The sequence below is a fragment of the Pelophylax lessonae genome (genome assembly GCF_965119305.1).
Source record: "Pelophylax lessonae genome assembly, chromosome: 1".
Taxonomy (NCBI): domain Eukaryota; kingdom Metazoa; phylum Chordata; class Amphibia; order Anura; family Ranidae; genus Pelophylax; species Pelophylax lessonae.
Window position 1 is genome coordinate 862,147,306 of NC_138768.1, and position 19,988 is coordinate 862,167,293.

The 19,988-nt window shown below is 43.8% G+C and overlaps 1 protein-coding gene across 1 annotated transcript in view; it reads right to left on the minus strand.

The window, feature by feature from the left end:
• The window catches only part of CIMIP2B (ciliary microtubule inner protein 2B), a 64,038-nt gene that overhangs the window by 37,644 nt on the left and 6,406 nt on the right, over positions 1-19,988 (minus strand). Inside the window, exons 2-4 of the mRNA XM_082243816.1 lie at positions 14,996-15,234; positions 11,236-11,411; positions 5,425-5,563 (exon numbers count right to left, since the gene is read on the minus strand). Coding sequence (XP_082099942.1) covers positions 5,425-5,563; positions 11,236-11,411; positions 14,996-15,234 — 554 coding nt within the window. The remainder of the gene's footprint in view (positions 1-5,424; positions 5,564-11,235; positions 11,412-14,995; positions 15,235-19,988) is intronic.

Sequence of the window (19,988 nt, forward strand, 5' to 3'; positions counted from 1 at the left end):
GAGAGAGAGTAGTTGGAGGTGAGGAGTGAAGGGGCTTCACTTGCAGACTGGAGATCATAGGAGAAAAGTCCCTCCCGCCCACCCTAGTGATACCGTTTTCCGTCGCTCTGCTAAGGCGGTTGGATGTTGGCGGTTGGGGTCCTTGACGAGGGCCCAAAACATGGTGTCGAATGATAAAATGGTAGGATCCATCTCAGGTATGGAGTCCTATGGTTGGTCTGGTTCAGTCTAGACTGACCGGGAAGTGTAAGGTGGTAGGGGACTGTGGTCAGTTAGGATAGTCCTCGAGGTGGTGTTTTGGCGGCTGGGGACAGAACCTAACTTAAAGCGGAGTTCCACCCAAAAGTGGAACTTCCACTTTAAATAGTCCTAACCCCCTGACATGCCACATTTGACATGTCATTTTTTTTTTGGGGGGGGGGGGGGGGGGGTAGCGGGTACCTAGTTTTGACAGGTACCCGCTCCCACTTCCGCTTGGAGCGCTGCGGCGCCCTGAGCGGAAGTTCTCCTCTCTCCCTCCCTCCCTGCAATCTTCTGGGACATGACAGAGGTCCCAGAAGATTGCCCGCCAATCACGACGCATAGTGCAACTCGTGCATGCGCAGTGCATACCCGGCTGTGAAGCCGCAAACTGTCACAGCTGGGTGCCTACATCAGTGATGCCGGCGCCGCAGAGCGGAGAGGGAGAAGACGGCGCATCGCTGGACCGTGGGACAGGTGAGTGTGCGGTTAGGCTGGAACTCCGCTTTAATGGTACCACAGACTACAAAAAGTTGTGGGAGATGTATCGTCAAGGATCTGCAACCACTCTTTGATCTGGATTGGTTTGACTGTTTTATGTTTTTCTGTTATTTATGGTTTTGTTTAATAAAAGGCCAAACCGCCCATTTAATCCCAGTGCTGAGTTAGTGTTGTCATTTAAAGGTAAAGGGGGGTGGTGTTGGGTACTGACCCAGGTAATATGGTAAAACAGCTGGGATCTGAACTACCCTAGTAAAGCAATATTAATTTTTGGAATTCTCTTCCACAAGCAGTGGTATCAGCAGGGAGCATCGGTAGTTTAAAAAAACTGTTAGATGGCCACCTTAAAGACCACAACATACAGGGGTATACAAGGTACAACATACAGGGGTATACAATGTACAACATACAGGGGTATACAATGTACAACATACAGGGATATACAATGAGCAACATACAGGGGTATACAATGTACAACATACAGGGGTATACAATGTATAACATACAGGGGTATACAATGTGCAACATACAGGGGTATACAATGTACAACATACAGGGGTGTACAATGTGCAACATACAGGGGTATACAATGTACGGTTAAAAGCAAACACACACACACATCATAGGTTGAAAAGGATGGACGGATGTCTTTTTTCGACCTCACTAACTATGTAACTATGCTGAAGTGAAGTGAGCACTTATCAGCCAATTGTAGCATCATTTTCCTGGCTCAGAGTAGGGCAGCTATAGTATCCTGAGAGCTGAGCGGTGACACTACCCCCCTCACCCTGAGTGCCCACCATACATTTTTGGTATGTTGGAAGTGTCAGCATCCTCAAAGTCTGAGCATTGAGGGGAGCTGTTATGTGGGAAGGATGTAGAGCCTACACACCTATTTTCCCTAATGCATGTTGTAGATGGTTGTAGCACCTAGCCTGCTCTGGCACATCCCCTTCCATCGCCCCACATGCCTATAGTTGGCATTAATGCGCATTGTGAATGGGCAGTTTCACATGAATGGTGTATTTTTCAAGTTGGCTGTGGGCAGTTGGGGAAATGGCCGAGAGTGGACATGTTGGAGTGCAGTGTGTAAGCAGTAGCTTCTAGATACAGACAGAAAGCCATGGCCCGGTAGCAGGGATAAGGGTGCTGTGCCCAAGATCATTGTTCCTTCTTCCCCCTCTTGTCCCAGCCCCATACTCACCTCTCCCAGGTCCTGTATTGATGTAGAAGTTGGAGTTGGAGGAAGGAGCTACAGTGCACTGCAGGGGACAGGAGTGCACCACTCCAAAAAGTGTCAAGAGGCCTAAAAGCCAACAGAAGTTGCAGAGCTGGAATGTAGGGGTCAGGGAGGTAGGAGACATGGACGGCTGGACAGAGGAGTATAAAAGCTCTTTTTTTTTTTCAGGATGCAATTATTTTAACCCTTTCTGGCCCGGAAGGTTTTCCCCCCAAAAACAAGGCCATTTTTTTGCGATACGGCACTGCATTACTTTAACTGACAATTGCGCGGTCGTGCCACGCTGTACCCAAAAAAATTTGATGTCCTTTTCTTCCCATAAACAGAGCTTTCTTTTGGTGGTATTTGATCACCTGTGCGATTTTAATTTTTTGCGCTATAAACAAAAAAGGGCGTCAATTCTGAAAAAAAAAACAATATTTTTTATTTTCTGCTATAAAACATTCTCAATAAAAAAAAAAAATCAAATATTTTTATCATTTTAGGCCAATTTGTTTTCTGCTACATATTTTTGGTCACAGAAAATCAAAATAAGCGTATTTTGATTGGTTTGCGCAAAAGTTATCGCGTCTACAAACTAGAGGAAAGATTTATGTCATTTTTTATTTATTTATTTTTTTACTAGTAATGACGGCGATCTGCGATTTTTAGCGGGACTGCAACATTGTGGCGGACAGATCAGACCCTTAACTGGCATTTTTGACACTTTTGGGGGGGGGACCAGTGACATTACTACAGTAATCAGTGCTAAAAATATGCACTGTTACTGTAATAATGACTCTGGCAGGGAAGGGGTTAACACCAGGGGCGACTAAAGGGCTAGGTGTGCTCCTAGGGGGTGTTTTCTAACTGTGCGGGGGGGGGGGCTTATGGAATGAACACAGAGACCTGTGTTTCTAAATAGGAGGAACACAAGAGCCCTGTGAGCCCTGTTAACACCAGGGGTGATCAAAGGGTTAAATATGTCTTTAGGGAGTGCTTTCTAACTGTGGGGGGGGTGGACTTGCTGCCTGAACACAGAGACCCGTGTTCCTAAATAAGAGGAACACAGGATACCTGTGTTCATAACTGACAGAACAGCGGTCTCCTGTGTTTACAACGGCAGACCGACGTTCTGTCTCCACTGGGAGCATTTGTGGGCAATCGCGGTCCCAGGACCTGAGAATTGGCTTCCCCTGTGGCAGGGCGTGCATGCGGTCCCGCAAAGTGACGTACAGGTACCTCGCTTTGCGGGACAGAGCCGACCTGCCGCTGTAAATGTACGGCCGCTGGTCGGCAAGTGGTTAAGGAATGACAGAGGCTCTTTAAAATTAAACTCCGGGAAAATTTCAAGTCTACCCCTGCAAAGAGTGCAAATTTTTTTGCCTAGGTTATAGGCCTCTTTCACACGAGCGGTGCACCTGATGGACTCCTTTTTGCTCAGAGGGGATCGATCCGCCGATCCCCGCTGAGCAGGCGGATGACAGCTCCGTTTCCGCTTACTTTGCAGAGACGGAGCTGTCAAATCCCCGCTCTCCTTTATGGGAGATCGGATGAAAACGGACCGCCTGTCTGTCCATTTTCATCCGATCCGATCCTCAAGACGGATGGAAAATAGGGTTTCAATTTGTCCGGATTTCATGGACAGGATCAGATCGGATGTCAGTGGACATGTCTCCGCTGACATCCGCTGCTCCATAGGGCTGCATGGAGGATCCGATCAGATCCGCCTGAAAAACTGAAAGCCTATGTGAAAGGGGCCTTAACCACTTACCGCATACTAACGTAGGTCTACGTCGGTAAACTTTGCGGTAGTGTACCGGGATGATGCCTCTAGCTAGAGACACCATCCCGGTACCGTGGTTTAGAGCCGACGGTTGGCTTTCCGTCGGTACCGACCGATGCGGCTCGGGAGCCGCTCGATCGGTACCCGGGGGGGCGGGAGGGGACGTCCCCCCCCCCTCCCGCCGCCTTCCGTGGCTTTGCCCGGGGCTCCCGTTCCACCGGGAGCCCCGAGCACCCAGCCGGCACGTCCGCCGGCTGGATGGAGTCCCGATGAATGCCGGAAACGGCTTAGATCGGGTCTCCGATAACGTAACCCGGAGGCGGTGTCCATGACGTCACTTCCGGGTTACTGTGCTGCAAAAGGCGGCAAATTTGAAAAACGGCTGTATGCAAAAATGCCGTTTTTGGCGTTTTGCATACAGGGAAGTGTAGTGGAGGGGTTTGGGGTCTTTTAGACCCTCGATCCCTCCATAAAGTGTACCTGTCACTACATATTGGTGTCACAAGGGATGTTTACATTGCTTGTGACAGCAATAAAAGTGATCAGATTTTTTTTTTTTTTTAAAACTTTAATAAAGTTAAAAAAATAAATAAAATAAATGGGAAAAAAAAAAATAAAAATTTAGTAGCCGCCCCCGTCACCGTTAGCTCGCGCACAAAAAAAAACGTATACGGAAGTCAAGCCGCAAATGAAATCGCTGTTCAAACCACACATGTGAGGTATCGCCGCGATCGCCAGAGCGTGAGCAATAGTTTAAAAAAAAGAGATACACTCTAACTCAAAACTGGTAACCGTTAAATAAATTTAAAGCGTCGCAGATTGAGATCTCTATTGACCGTAGTTTGTCGCGATCCCACGGGGGGGCGCAATTTTAAACCGTAACATGTTGGGTATCTATTTACTCGGCGTGACATGTTCTTTCACAATATACAAAAAAATGGGCTAACTTTACTGTTTAGTATTTTTTAAAATTAGTGAAATGTGATTTTTCAAAAATTTTCCAAAAAAATGGCGCTTTAAAGACCGCTGCGCAAATACCACGTGATAAAAAATATTACAATGACCGACATTTTATTCTCCAGAGTCTTTGCTAAAAAAATATATATAATGTTTGGGGGTTCTAAGTAGTTTTCTAGGAAAAAATACTGATTTATACTTGTAAACAAAAAGTGTCCGAAATAGGGCTGGGGTTTAAGTGGTTAAAGCGGAGTTCCACCCAAAAGTGGAACTTCCGCTTTAGGGAGTCCTGACCCCCCGACATGCCACATTTGGCATGTCATTTTTTTTGGGGGGGAGCGGGTACCTAGTTTTGACAGGTACCCGCTCCCACTTCCGCTCAGAGCGCCGCGGCGCCCTGAGCGGAAGTTCTCCTCTCCCCCTCCCTCCCTGCAATCTTCTGGGACACGTCAGAGGTCCCAGAAGATTGCCGGCCAATCACGGCGCGCAGCGCGACTCGCGCATGCGCAGTGGGTACCCGGCTGTGAAGCCGCAAACTGTAACAGCCGGGTGCCCACAGCAGTGATGCCGGCGCCGAGGGAGAGGATCGAGGCTTCCGGCGGCCGCATCGCTGGACCGTTGGACAGGTGAGTAAATGGCTGGAACTCCGCTTTAAGTAACAAATTGGCTATGCGACTTCATCTCCAGCTATAGAGAGGAAAGGTTCAGCCTCCGGGCTCACCTGAGATAAAGTACTTGTGCGGACTGTCGTCTTCCATGTAGTAGGGGGACACCTGGACCTGGTAAGCACTAGGAGAGACGTAGGGTTCTGCGTCCTTGGACAGCGGAGGGAGCGGTGTCCGGTACTTGGCTGTTATGAGCTAAAAAGTTAAAGAAATTTGTGAGATAAAAACAATAAATGCAACAATATCTTCACCATTCATCGTCATCAGAGGACTGGGCCATTTACCTTCTGAACCAGTAACAAATAATATACACTCACCGGCCACTTTATTAGGTACACCTGTTCATTTGCTGGGTGGTGGTGTAATGGTGTGGGGTGGGGGGGGGGTGTAACTGTTCAAGCTGGTGGTGGTGGTGGTGTAATGGTGTGGGGGACATTTTCTTGGCACTCTTTGGGCCCCTTAGTACCCCTTAGTACCAATTGAGCATTGCTTAAATGCCACGGCCTGCCTGAGAATCGTTGCTGACCATGTCCATCCCTTTATGACTACAGCAGCCTCTCTCAACCTTTTTAACATGGAGGAACACTTGAAACCACTTTCCAGGATCGGGGAACCCCTGCTAAATTACTTTAACTACAACTCATAGTACATTGGCATGATGATCACTGGGAAGAATGCTCCTTACACTGGTGGTCATTGGGAATAATCCCTTCTTACAGATAGCTAAAAAGATCATTGAGGTCAGTGGTTACTTATCTGAGAAGCAGGAAGGGCCCATTACTCGAGTAACCCATGGCAACCTCTGGAGGAACCCTGGTTGAGAAAGGCTGGACTACAGTGTCCCCATCTTCTGATGGCTCCTTCCAGCAGGATAATGCACCATGTCACAAAGCTCCAATCATCTCACCACTGCTTTCCTGACCATGACAATGAGGTCACTGTACTCCAATGGCCTCCACACTCATCAGATCCGGTCACTGTCCTCCAATGGCCTCCACACTCACCAGATCTGGTCACTGTACTCCAATGTACTCCAATGGCCTCCACACTCACCAGATCCGGTCACTGTACTCCAATGGCCTCCACACTCACCACATCTCATCCAAAAGAGCACCTTTGGAATGTGGTGGAATGGGAGATTCGCATCATGGAGGTGCAGCCAACAAATCTGTAGCAACTGTGTGATGTTATCATGTCACTATGGAGCAAAATCTCTGAGGAACGTTTCCAATACCTTGTTGAATCTATACCACGAAGAATGAAGGCAGTTCTGAAGGCAAAAGGGGGTCCAACCCGGTACTAGCAAGGTGTAATAATAAAGTGGTTAGTGAGTGTATATTGGATGGTTGGTTCTGAGTGAAGACGTTCCCCCATTTAGACCCCAATCAGAGCGGGATGCGCACTCAGTGATACCTGTTGGGCCATATCTATGTACCTACTGCCTGCTCTGACCTGAGATCTCAGCACCTCGTAGAGGGATGCTTCTCAACATGGACTTACCTTGAAGCTCTGAGCTGTCATGTGTCCATGATGATAAGTGATCTTGGCATGGTAGTTTATTCAGGAATGCCCATTTTATTGTCATGGTGCAACAGTCATCTTGTTTACAATCCATCCCTTAGGCCTCGTTTTCACTTGCAGTTGTGGCTTGGTCAAAATAGATGGATGGGCCGCAACCAACTGCCCCCTTTAAAGTGGTTGTAAACCCTTACATATGCCCAGTAAAGTGATGGCCTCAGGTGATACACAGAGATGAAACAAATCATCCTACATGAGTTGTACATGTTTATCTGCAGCACTCTCTACTCTACATTTGTTCAATAAGCTAAGGATTATCTGAGCTGTCAGGAAAAAGGGGGGCAGAGAGCTGAAGTTACACACTGCAGAGCTCAATGAGGAGAGGTCTGGGAGCTGATTGGAGATGAGGCTGTCAATAAGCTGGACCTCCCTCCCCTGCCACCATTTTTCTCTTGGTGTCAGGAAAACTTGTGAGAAGTGATTAATGCTGATAGCAGAGGAAGGAGACAGCAGATAGAATTTACACTTAGTGCTCTGGACTGAGACAAGTACACACTATAGAGGGATATACTTTGTTCATTTTTTTTATTTCTGAGGTTAAGGACATCAGTATTTAAGCAAATCAGTATTTTTTGCTAGAAAATTACTTAGAACCCCCAAACATTTTATATATATATATATATATATATATATATATTTTAGCAGAGATCCTATAGAATAAAATGGAGATCATTGCAATACTTTATGTCACACTGTATTTGCGCAGCGGTCTTACATACACCGTTTTTTTGGAAAAAATACACTTTTTTGAATTAAAAAATAAGAAAACAGTAAAGTTAGCCCAATTTTTTCCTATAATGGTAAAGATAATGTTAAGCCGAGTAAATAGATACCCAACATGTCATGCTTCAAAATTGCGCACGCTCGAGCAATGGCGAGAAACATTGGTACTTAAAAATCTCCATAGATGACATTTTAAAAATGTCTACAGGTTACCAGTTTAGAGCTACAGAGGAGGTCTGGGGCTCAAATTATTGCTCTCGCTCCAACGATCGCGGCAATACCTCACATGTGTGGTTTGTACACCGTTTACATATGTGGGTGCGACTTACGTATGCGTTTGCTTCTGCGTGCGAGGGACTGGGCTCTTTCATTTTTTTTTTTTTTTCTACTTATTTTACTTTTTATTCATTATTTTTACACTTTCCCTTTAAAAAAAAAAAAAAAAGTTGGATCCCTTTTATTCCTATTACAAGGAATGTATACATTCCTTGTAATAGAAATAAGCAGGACAGGTCCTCTTTATTTTGAGATCCGGGGTCAAAAAAGACCTCACACCTCACATCTACACTTAAAAGCAATAAAAAAAAAAAATGGACCTTTAGGGCCGGAGGACGGAAGTGATGTTTAACCACTTCTGGACCAGAAGGTTTCCCCCCTTAACCACTTGCCGACTGCCCTCTGCAGTTTTACTACGGCAGGCTGGTTCAGCTGTGCGAATTGACGTAGGGGTACGTCGGTTGGAGGGAGTGGTGCTGGGGGGGGGGGGGGCGAGTGCGCGCCTCCGGCGGTGCACTCCCTTCCCTTGATCCACTGGACCGCCGGCCGCGATTGGGCACCGGCGATCGCTCCCCGCTGAGAGGGAGGAACGGTCAGTTGTTGTAAACACAGCTGACCGTTGTTCTCTCTGGAATGATCACAGAGCTCCTGTGATCCTTCTATATAGAATCACAGGTGTCTATGTTCATTTCACAAGCCCCTCCCCCCACAGATAGAAAACACCCCCTAAGCTCACACTTAACCCTTTGATCACCCCTGGGTTAACCCCTTCCCTGCCAGTGTCATTATTACAGTAACAGTGCATATTTTTAGCACTGATTACTGTAGTAATGTCACTGGTACCCCCAAAAAGTGTCAAACATATCAATCAGGGGTCCGATCTATCTGCTGCAATGTCGCAGTCCCGCAAAAAATTGCAGATCGCCGCCATTACTAGTAAATAAAATAAGCAAATAAATAAAAATTACATAAATCTTTCCCCTAGTTTGTAGACGCGATAACTTTTGCGCAAACCAATCAAAACACGCTTATTGGGATTTTTGTTTTACGAAAAATATGTAGCTGAATACAAATTTGCCTAAAAGGATGAAAAATTTAAATTTAAAATTTTTTTTTGGGGGGGGGGGGATGTTATATAGCAGAATGTGAAAAATATTGTTTTTTTTTTCAGAATTTTCGCTAGATGCGATAACTTTTGCACAAACCAATTAAAATACGCTTATTGGGATTTTTTTTGACCAAAAATATGTAGCAAAATATAAATTGGTCTAAAATTATGAAAATATTTGATTTTTTTTATTGGGAATGTTATATAGTAGAAAGTAAAAAATATTGTTTTTTTTTTTTCAGAATTGACGCTCTTTTTTTGTTTATAGCGCAAAAAATCAAAAAAATCGCACAGATGATCAAATACCACCAAAATAAAGCTCTATTTGTGGGGAAAAAAGGATCGATTTTATTTGGGTACAGCGTGGCATGAGCGCGCAATTGTCCATTAACCACTTAAGCCCCGGAAGATTTTACCCCCTTCCTGACCAGGGGGTATTTTGTGATTCGGCACTGCGTGAATTTAACGGACAATTGCACGGTTGTACGATGCTGTACCTAAACAAATTTGACGTCCTTTTTTTTCCCACAAACAGAGCTTTCTTTTGGTGGTATTTGATCACCTGTGCGATTTTTTGATCATGCGCTATAAACAAAAAAAGAGCGTCAATTTTTCAAAAATAATATTTTTCACATTTTTTTATATGAAATTCCCCCCCAAAAAAATGTAAAATCTAAATTTTTTAACATTTTCGGCCAATTTGTTTTATGTTACATATGTTTGGTAAAAAAAAAAAATCGCAAAAAGCGTATTTTGATTGGTTTGCGCAAAAGTTATCGCGTTTACTAACAAAGGGAAAAATTTTTGTCATTTTTGTTGCTTTTTTTTTTAACGCGTAATGGCGGCGATCTGCGATTTTTTTTTTGCGGGACTGCGACATTGCGGCGGACAGATCGGACCCTTGACTGACATTTTTGACACTTTTGGGGTTACCAGTGACATTACTGCAGTAATCAGTGCTATAATATGCACTGTTACTGTAAAAATACACTGGTAGTGAAGGGGTTAACTTTATTTGAGAGGGAGGGGCTGTGTGTGTCCCTAGGGGCGTGATTCTAACTGTGATTGGCTGTAGATTGAGCTGTAGGAACAGTGATCAACGGTCCTACATAGTAGAACCGTATGATCAGTGTTTCTACACAGGGGAGAATGACAGGCGGCTTGTTTACACTAGCCGCCTTACTTTCTCCCTCTGCACCGACGATCGCAGAGTGACCGGCGGACATCGGGTCCGCTGGTCACATGCGCGGGGGGGTCCGTGACCGCGCGGTAGCGGGAGCGCGCCTCCGGCGGCGCGCGCTCGCTCCCCAGAGCCTCACAGGCTAGTGACGTTTATAAACAAACACTATACAGTAAACCCCCGCTCCATCGCGGTTCAGTTTTTGCGGTCCCGGTATATTGCGTTTTTTTTTGTAATGTTATTTTACTATATAAACCATTAAAAATGAAATATTTTTGTGTTTTCCATAGCTCTTGCTCAGTCTCTCAGTATCTTTTATGTGTTTAAATGAGTTTCTATTGTTTTAAAAGTGTGTTTAAAGACCTTAAAATGCTTCTACACGTACAGTGACAGTAAAATAAACATGCCTACAATGCATTTTAATAGGGTTTTTCTATTTCGCGGATTTTCACTTTTCGCGGCTGGGTCCGGAACGTAACCCCCGCAATGGAGGGGGGTTTACTGTATATATATATATATATATATATATATATATATATATATATATATATATATATATATATATATTTATATATAAAAAAAAAAAACAAAGATTTCTTTGCCTGTGTTGTCCGATCTCTCTTGCTGATTGGCTATATTTCCAAACATTGCAGTTTTTAAAATTGTATTAAAAACCAGCGCTTGGATGGTATGAGAAGAAATGACAAAAAGCAGCTGCTCTTCACCCAAAGGGAATATAGGATTAAATAAATAAATAAATAATAACAGCGCTTGCTACATAGATGAGTAATGAATGAATTCATCGCTCATTTATTTATTGCAGTTTTGTTTGGAGATCACCGTTTTGTCGGCTGCATGGGCAAAATATGGAATATTCTAATGCAGCATTTCATTCCTGAATAAAAAGGGGCATTAATTGAATTTGCACTGAACCTTATTAATAGAATAAAACAGTTAATGCTCTATTTATAGGTCAGCCGTATGCAGATATGGGGGGGTCACCTGCTTCTCTTGCTCAGTGTGGGGCAGTTGCTGGCCGCTCTGCAGCTTGGTGGCCAGTGCCTGCTCCTGCCTCTGGCTCTCCTGCTGGTACTGATCCTTCTGGAAGTCGGTCAGGGCGTCCCGAGTGGTCTCAGCATACGGCTTGGCGAAGAATTTCTGCGATCTGGGGATGAAACCTGAGGACACAACAAGGCTGGTTACACAGAGAGGTATTAGGGGACACTTTAGTACCCCCTTTATTGCCCCCCCTGCCTATTCAGCGCCCAGGGCCCACTAGATAACATGCCTCTCCACACCTATCCAGACTGCAGCACCCTGCGATTGAGTAAAAGGGGGATGCGACCTCAGTCTTTAAAGTGCATTGCAATGCAGAGATATGAACCAAAAAAAAAAGTTTCATGTAGAGTGGCTTAGTAGTTAGCATGCCTACCTTGAACAATGGGGTCCCCAGTTAAAATCCTGGTCCAGATCCCTAGTTCTGTGTTCCCTCCCCCTCCCTTCCTTGTCTCCATAACCCCTCCCCATCATCTTTAGCCCCTCCTCATCTCCTCTCCCCACCCTCTGCTCCATATTTCCTCCCCCAATCTTTAACTCCTCCCTATTCCACCTCCTCATTTCCATAACCACTCCTCATTTCCCCCCACCCTCCTCTCCATAACACCTTTCCATTACCCCACCCTCATCTCCATAAGTCCTCCTTATCTACTCCCCCCAATCCTAAACCCCTCCCTATTCTACCATCTCATCTCCATAATCACGCCTCATCTCCTTACCCACCCTCTTCTCCATAACTTCTCCTCATCCCTCCCTCTTCATCTCCATAAACCCTCCTCATCTCCTCCCCCCAATCCTAAACCCCTCTAGTCTATATCCCACCTTCTCATCCCCATTACCCCCCCCCCCCACCCTAAGCTCTGTAAACCCTCCTCATAGCCTCCCCCCAATCCTAAACCCCTCCATATCCCACCGTCCCATCTTCATTACCCCCCCACCCTAAGCTCTTTAAAACCCTCCTCATATCCTCCCCCCAATCCTAAACCCCTCCCTAATCCACCTCCTCAACTCTAACCACTTATCATCTCCCTCCACCCTCTTCTCCATAACATCTCCTCATCTCCCATCCTCATTTTCATAAGTCCTACTTATCTCCACCCTCCAATCCTAAACCCCTCCTTATCCCACCTCTTTATCTCCATAAGCAATCCACATCTCCTCCCCAACCCTTATTTCCACCCACCCCCCCTTCATCTCCATAAGACCTCCTCATCTACTCCCCCAATCCTAAACCCCTCCCTATTCCACACCCTTATCTCCATAACCACTCCTCATCTCCTCCCCACCCTCTTCTCCATAACCCGTCTCCATCCCACACCCTCATCTCCCTAAGCCTTCCTTATCTCCTCACCCCAATCCTAAACCCCTCCCTGTTCCACCTTCTCATCTCCATAATCACACCTCATCTCCTTCCCCACCCTCTTCTTCATAACTTCTCCTCATCCCTCCCTCTTCATCTCCATATGCCCTCATCCTCTCCTCCCCCCAATCCTAAACCCCTCCATTACCCCCCCCCCACCCTAAGCTCTTTTAAACCCTCCTCATATCCTCCCCCCAATCCTAAACCCTTCCCTAATCCACCTCCTCAACTCTATAACCACTCATCATCTCCCTCCACCCTCTTCTCCATAACATCTCCTCATCTCCCATCCTTATTTTCATAAGTCCTTCTTATCTCCACCCTCCAATCCTAAACCCCTCCTTATCTCCATAACCACTCCACATCTCCTCCCCAACCCTTACTTCCATAATCACCCCCCCCCCTTCATCTCCATAAGACCTTGTATCTCCTCTACCCAATCTCCCAATCCTAAACCCCTCCCTATCCCGCCTTCTTATCTCCATAGCCACTCCTCATCACCTCCCCCACCCTCTTCTCCACAACTCCCCCCCACCCCCCTCTCCTCTTTATCTCCCTTACCCCTTGTATCTCCTCTACCCAATCCAAAACCCCTAGCTATCCCACCTCCTCATCTCCATAACCACTCCTCATCTCCCTCCCTCCACCCTCTTCTCCATAACCTCTCCTAATCCCCCACCCTTATGTATATAACTCCTCCCCACCCCCCCCTCTTCATCTCCATAACCCCTTTTCATCTCCTCCACCCAATCCAAATCCCTCCCTACCCCACCTCATCTCCCTAACCTTTATGTAGCTCACCCTTTTTTCCATAGCCTCTCCTCATCCCACATTCTTATTTTTATAAGTCCTACTAATCACCCTCCCTATCCTAAACCCCTTCCTATCCCACCTCCTCACCTCCATAACTACCCCTCACTCCTCCCCACCCTTATTTTCATAACCCCTCCTCATTTCCCTCCCACCCTCATCTCCATAAGACTGCCTCATCTCCTCCACATCCTCATTTTTATAACCCCCTCCTCATCTCCCTCCCACCCTCATCTCCATAACACCTCCTCTTCTCTACCCCACCCTCATTTTCATAACCCCCCTCATCTCCCCCCCACCCTCATCTCCATAAGACCGCCCCATCTTCTCCCCCAATCCGAAACACCTCCCTATCCCACCTTCTCATCTCCATAACCTCTCCTCATCACCCCCCCAAACTCCTCCTCATCTCCCCTCTTCATTTCCATAATGCCTTTCGATCTCCTCTACCCAATCCAAAACCCCTCCCTTTCCCACCTCCTCAACTCCATAACCACTCTTCATCTCCCCCCGCCCTCTTCTCAATAACCTCTACTTATCCTCCACCCACATTTTTATAAGTCCTACTCATCTCCTCCCCCAATCCTAAACCCCTCCCTCTCCCACCTCCACATCTTCTCCCCACCCTTATTTCCATTACCCCTTGTCATCTCCCTCCCACCCTCATCTCCATAAGACAGCCTCATCTCCTCCCCCCAATCCTAAACCCCTCACTATCCTACCCCCTCATGTCCATAACCACTCCTTATCTCTGTAACCCCTCCCCCCTGGTCTCCCTAAGACCTCCTCATCTCCTCCCCTAATACTAAACCCCTCCTTATCTTCATAACCACTCCTCGGCAACTCCCCCACCCTCTTCTAAATAATCCCTCCCCATCTACATAACCACTCCTTGTGCACAGCCAGAGAGCATAGGCAGCTATTAGCTTATAGGATTTTCGGTAGGATCAATATGTTTTGTTGCAGAGAAATTCATTGTCAGGATGTTATACACCCTTTAAGGGAATTATGTTCCCTTTAAAATGGATGGGCTGCCTAAAGGAGAAGCATGGTCCAAGCTCTTTTTGGCCATACCTTTACTGTAGGTCCCAAGAGAGCTCTTAGTTCTGCACTCATGTGACCCAGATTCAGCTGACAGCAGGCTAAAGTCCGCTGTCAGTTCACGTCACTGAGCCGGTGCAGAGATCCTGGCAATAATGTCGGTATCCACCCAGATGTTTGACTGACAGCTGGCTTAGCCTCTCAGCGCCCCACTGAGATCCTAAGCCAGCCCCCTATACAGCCAGGAACTCAAGTGAGCGCTGGAGGGGCAGAGCAGAGAGCACCTTTCTCTGCTCAGTTCTGACCTGGCCGGTCATGTAATCGCTCAGTTCTCGGGGTACACCGAGCGAGGGTACTTCCCCCACTTCCCTTTTAAGGGAACACATGTTAAAAGTGTAGTAAGGCACATTAAATGCAGTGCACTTCTGGGAACTGACCCTTAGTGTAACGCATAACAATGAGATGGTTGAATGAGCCCCCAGGGTGCCACCTTACCTGTGTATCCCGGGATCATACTCCATGAGAGCTTCTTGTCTCCTAGACGGGGTCTCCTCCTCTTGGTGATGTCCTCAGGACCCTCTATGTGGCTGCTGGTACGGGGTGGAGGGAATGGACAGGACTGCAGCACCAAATGTCCCGAGCGATGGATGTCCGGACTGGTCAGCAGATCTGCGGTCAGCTTTCCGTAGGTTTTGCCCAGGTTGTACTTGTACTGAGGGCAAAATCCACCGTACCTAAATGGTAGATATGTGGAATGACATATATAAAATATAAAATAATAATAACAGTACTAAAAAATAATAATCTAATACAATAGTAGGTTTTGCCCAGGTTGTACTGAGGGTAAAACCCACCATACTTTGAATGATAGGAGGATTTGTGGAATTACATATATAAAATATGAATAATAACAATAACAATAACAACAACAATAATAATAATAATATTAATATAATACAATATTTGGTTTTGCTCAGGTTGTGCTTGTACTAAGGGCAAAATCCGTCATAGCTTGAATGAAAGATTGATTTGTGGAATTACATATATACAATATAAAATAATAATATTAATAATAATAAAAAATAATAACATAATGCAATAATTGGTTTTGCCCAGGCAAAAATCCTCAATACTTAAAAGGTGGATATGTGGAATTACATATATAAAATAAAATAAAAAAATCAATAATAATAATAATAATAAAATAATAATAATGTCATACAATAATTGTTTTTTCCCAGCTTGTACTGAGGGAAAAATCTGCCATACCTTGAATGAAAGGTGGATATGTGTAATTGCATATAAAAAATATAACAAAAATAAACGTATTAATATGTAATAACATTAATAACATAATAATAATAATTTTAAAAAATATTAGGTTTTGCCCAGGTTGTACCGAAGGCAAAATCCACCATACTTTGAATGAAAGGTGGATCCGTGGAATTACATATAAAAAATATTAAAAAATATTATTAATAATAATAAACAAATATATATTAATATTTGTGTTGTTGTTATATATGTTTTTTATTATTATTAATATTATTGCATGTTATTATTATTATTTTATATATTTTTTTTATATGTAATTCCACATATCCACCTTTCATTTAAGGTATGTCAGATTTTGCCCTTAGTACAAGTACAACCTTCGGTAAAATCTATTATTGTTGTTATTATAGCACAATAATATAAGGAAGAGGAGGTAAATATCTAATTTGCAACAAATGAAAAAATCTACCTTAAAATATAAAAAAGAAACACAGTGTATATATACATTGTGTGGGTGTGTATATATGTTTATATATATATATATATATATATATATATATATATATATATATATATATATATATTGAATATAAGGAGGAGGAGGTAAATATCTAATTTGCAACAAATGAAGAAATCTACCTTAAAATATAAAAAAAGACACACAGTGAATATATACATTGTATGTGTGTGTATATATGTTATATATATATTGAATATAAGGAAGAGGAGGTAAATATCTAATTTGCAACATATGAAAAAATCTACCTTAAAATATAAAAAAGACACACAGTGTATATATACATTGTATGTGTGTGTATATATGTTTATATATATATATATATATATATATATATATTTTTTTTTTTTTTTAATATAAGGAAGAGGATGTAAATATCTAATTTGCAACAAATGAAAAAAATCTACCTAAAAATATAAAAAAGAAAAAAATATATACATGACCGCACACCTCTTGCTATAAAATAATATCAACGTTACATTTTTATTTCTGTGTTATAAAGAAAGGAAAAACAAAATGTATGTATAAGTTGTATTACAGCAGACCTGTTGATATGTGACAGTGGTTGCTATGGAGACGTGTACACAACAGGGAGACGAGGCCTGCAGCCATGGCAGTAGACAGCACTCAGCGCTGACACATAGCCGCCCATTGTGTCACCTGTCATTGTATCCACAGCTAATACTTTTCTGTAACAAGCGATTGCTGACCCTTTCCTGCCCTGTACTGGATCCTGTCCCTGGGAGGGGGCAGAAAATGAGCAATGACTCCGTAGGAGAGCTCACATTTCCATCCTTGGGGAACTTTCTTGCACTTTTTTTTTTCCCCAACAGTCAGAAGTTCACATAAGAAATGCTGGGATTTCAGGCAGATAATGTGAACGCTTAAAAAGTCTGTTTTTGCCTCAGAAGCCCCTAAAATTGTTTATTTATATGTTTATTTATTTATTACTATCTATTTATTATTTTTTAGCTTTTTTTAATTTTTTTTATTTCTTTAGTGTTGGATGTCGCAGGGAAGAGATAAACTTTTCTCAAGTATTTTTGCCCCCTGTGCTTCCCCCTCCTCCTGCTGGACTCACATGTTTACCAGGATAGAAAGTGATGGAAAAAATCCAGAACCAGAAGACAAGGGAAACTCTTGTAATGGGGACACCGGTTTCCGTGACAACAGTCTGGGGCCTCGTTCACACAGGGGGGGTACTACAGCGTAAAGATACGCACGACAGAAAAAAATGCTTTTGTTTCCGATTTGATCGTTGTCATATTGTTTCCTCATTTTCGTTAAGTTCGATCGATTTGTTATCAGAATTCGTTTTGGATATTTGTCGTTCCGAACAGATTCAGTATCTCGAAAACAAAGGTTATATTTGTCCTAACGTGCTAATTCGTTATTTTGGGAGATTGTTTATGTACTTTGTTTGGGTTGGATTGAGGTGGATCCATCTGAATCTCCGAATCATTACAAAATACATTTTCAGATTCATTCGTTATGTTATGATTGGGAGATTTCCGTTCACACTGATCAGTTTTATAGTTAAAGAAAAATTGGAGAAAAAAGCACAAAAAATGCATCCCATTAAATTCTACAGAACTCTTCACACTGGTCCTTTGTGTTTCAGTTGCGTTTTTAGGCTGGTTTTAGGCTGCTCCATTGCAAAAACGCTTGGGTTAGGGCTATGAGTTAAGGGCTACTTTTAGGGTTAAGGGCTAGGGTTACGGGCTAAGGTTAAGGGTTAGAGTTAAGGCTAGGGTTAGGGTTACGGGCTAAGGTTAAGGGTTAGAGTTAAGGCTAGGGTTAGGGTTAAGATTTAGGGTTAAGGGCTAGTTTTAGGGTTAAGGACTAGGGTTAGTGTTAAGGGCTAGGGTTAAGGGCTAAGGTTGAGGACTAGTTGTAGGGTTAAGGGCTAGGGTTAAGGGTTAGGGTTAAGTGTTAGAGTTAAGGGTTAGGATTAAGGGCTAGTTTTAGGGGTAAGGGTTTCAGTTGCGTTTTTAGGCTGGTTTTAGGCTGCTCCATTGCAAAAACGCTTGGGTTAGGGCTATGAGTTAAGGGCTACTTTTAGGGTTAAGGGCTAGGGTTAGGGTTACGGGCTAAGGTTAAGGGTTAGAGATAAGGCTAGGGTTAGGGTTACGGGCTAAGGTTAAGAGTTAGAGTTAAGGGCTAGGGTTAAGGGTTAGGGCTGAGGGCTAGTTTTAGGTTTACGGACTAGGGCAGTGATGGCGAACCTTGGCACCCCAGATGTTTTGGAACTACATTTCCCATGATGCTCAACTACACTGCAGAGTACATGAGCATCATGGGAAATGTAGTTCCAAAACATCTGGGGTGCCAAGGTTCGCCATCACTGGACTAGGGTTAAGGCTTAGAGTTAAGGGTTAGGGTTAAGGGCTAGGTTCAGGATTAAGGGTTGGGGTTAAGGTCTAGTTTTAGGGTTGAGGGCTAGGGTTAAGGCCTAGGGTTAAGGGTTAGGGTTAAGGGCTAGGGTTAAGGGATAAGGGATACTTTTAGGGTTAAAAGCTAGGGTTAGGATCAAGGGCTAAGGTTAAGGGGTAGAGTTAAGGGCTAGGGTAAGGGTTAGGGTAAGAGCTAGTTGTAGGGTTAAAGGCTAGTTTTAGGGTTAGGGTTAAGGGCTAGGGTTAGGGGCTGGGGTTAAGGTTAGTTTTAGGGTCAAGGGCAAGAGTTAAGGGTTAGGGTTACGGTTAAAGGCTAGTTTTAGGGTTTAGGGTTGAGGGCTAGGGTTAAGGGATAGGATTAAGGGCTAGGGTTTAGGCTTAAAGGCTAGGGTTAAGGGCTAGAGTTAAGGGTTAGGGTTAGTTTTAGGGTCAAGGGTTAGAGTTAGGGGTTGGTTAAGGTTTAGGGCTAGGGTTAAGAGCTAGTTTTAGGGTTAAGGGCTAGTTTTAGGGTTAAGGGTTAGTTTTTTGTTTTTTTTGTCACTCGTTTTCTTCTCAAACAGCAGCTCTCCACCCCTAATTTCTTCTCTCTCTCCTCCCCCTAGTGTTTTCTATTGGCTAAACAAAAACACCTTAAGCTGTAAGATGCTTGTAATATGCTTCTAAAATGCTTTAAAAAATCTGCACACTTTTTGTTCTCTTATAGCATGTAGGTTTGTCTACTTTTCTCATGACTTAACCCTAGATGTTTTCATAGCATTGAGGGCTGGGTATCCACCTGCTACAGTTGACCTCCATTTTTCAACCATTATTTGTTGTAAAATAGCCTTCACTATTGTATCACTTCCATTGTTATTTGTCTTTGTTACTCTCTAATAAAAATTTATTGAAATTAAAAAATCTGCACAAAAAAAAAACTGCACAAAAAACGCCAGTAAATTGATTCGATGAAGTGCGAATGGAGCCTTAAGGCTCCTTCACATGGACAGTGGAGAGGGAGCGGTTATGATGACGTCACCTAGGACGAAATGTGTAGGGTGGAGCCAGAATACACGCCACTACACATGCGCCAAATAGACATGGCCATTTTGCTTATGGGAAGGAGCACTGTGCACTGAGCATTGTTTTTTATGATTGAAAAAAAAGGTGGCTGAGCTACATTTTTTTTTTATTGTGCAAAAAAAGTGCGCTTTTTTTTATTCACTTGCAACATGTCTCTGAACTTGCTGGAAAATGTGAAAACTCCAAGAAAAGTCATTTCCCTAGCATATCCCACTCCCTTGCATGACATAGCCTTCCCCTCTTC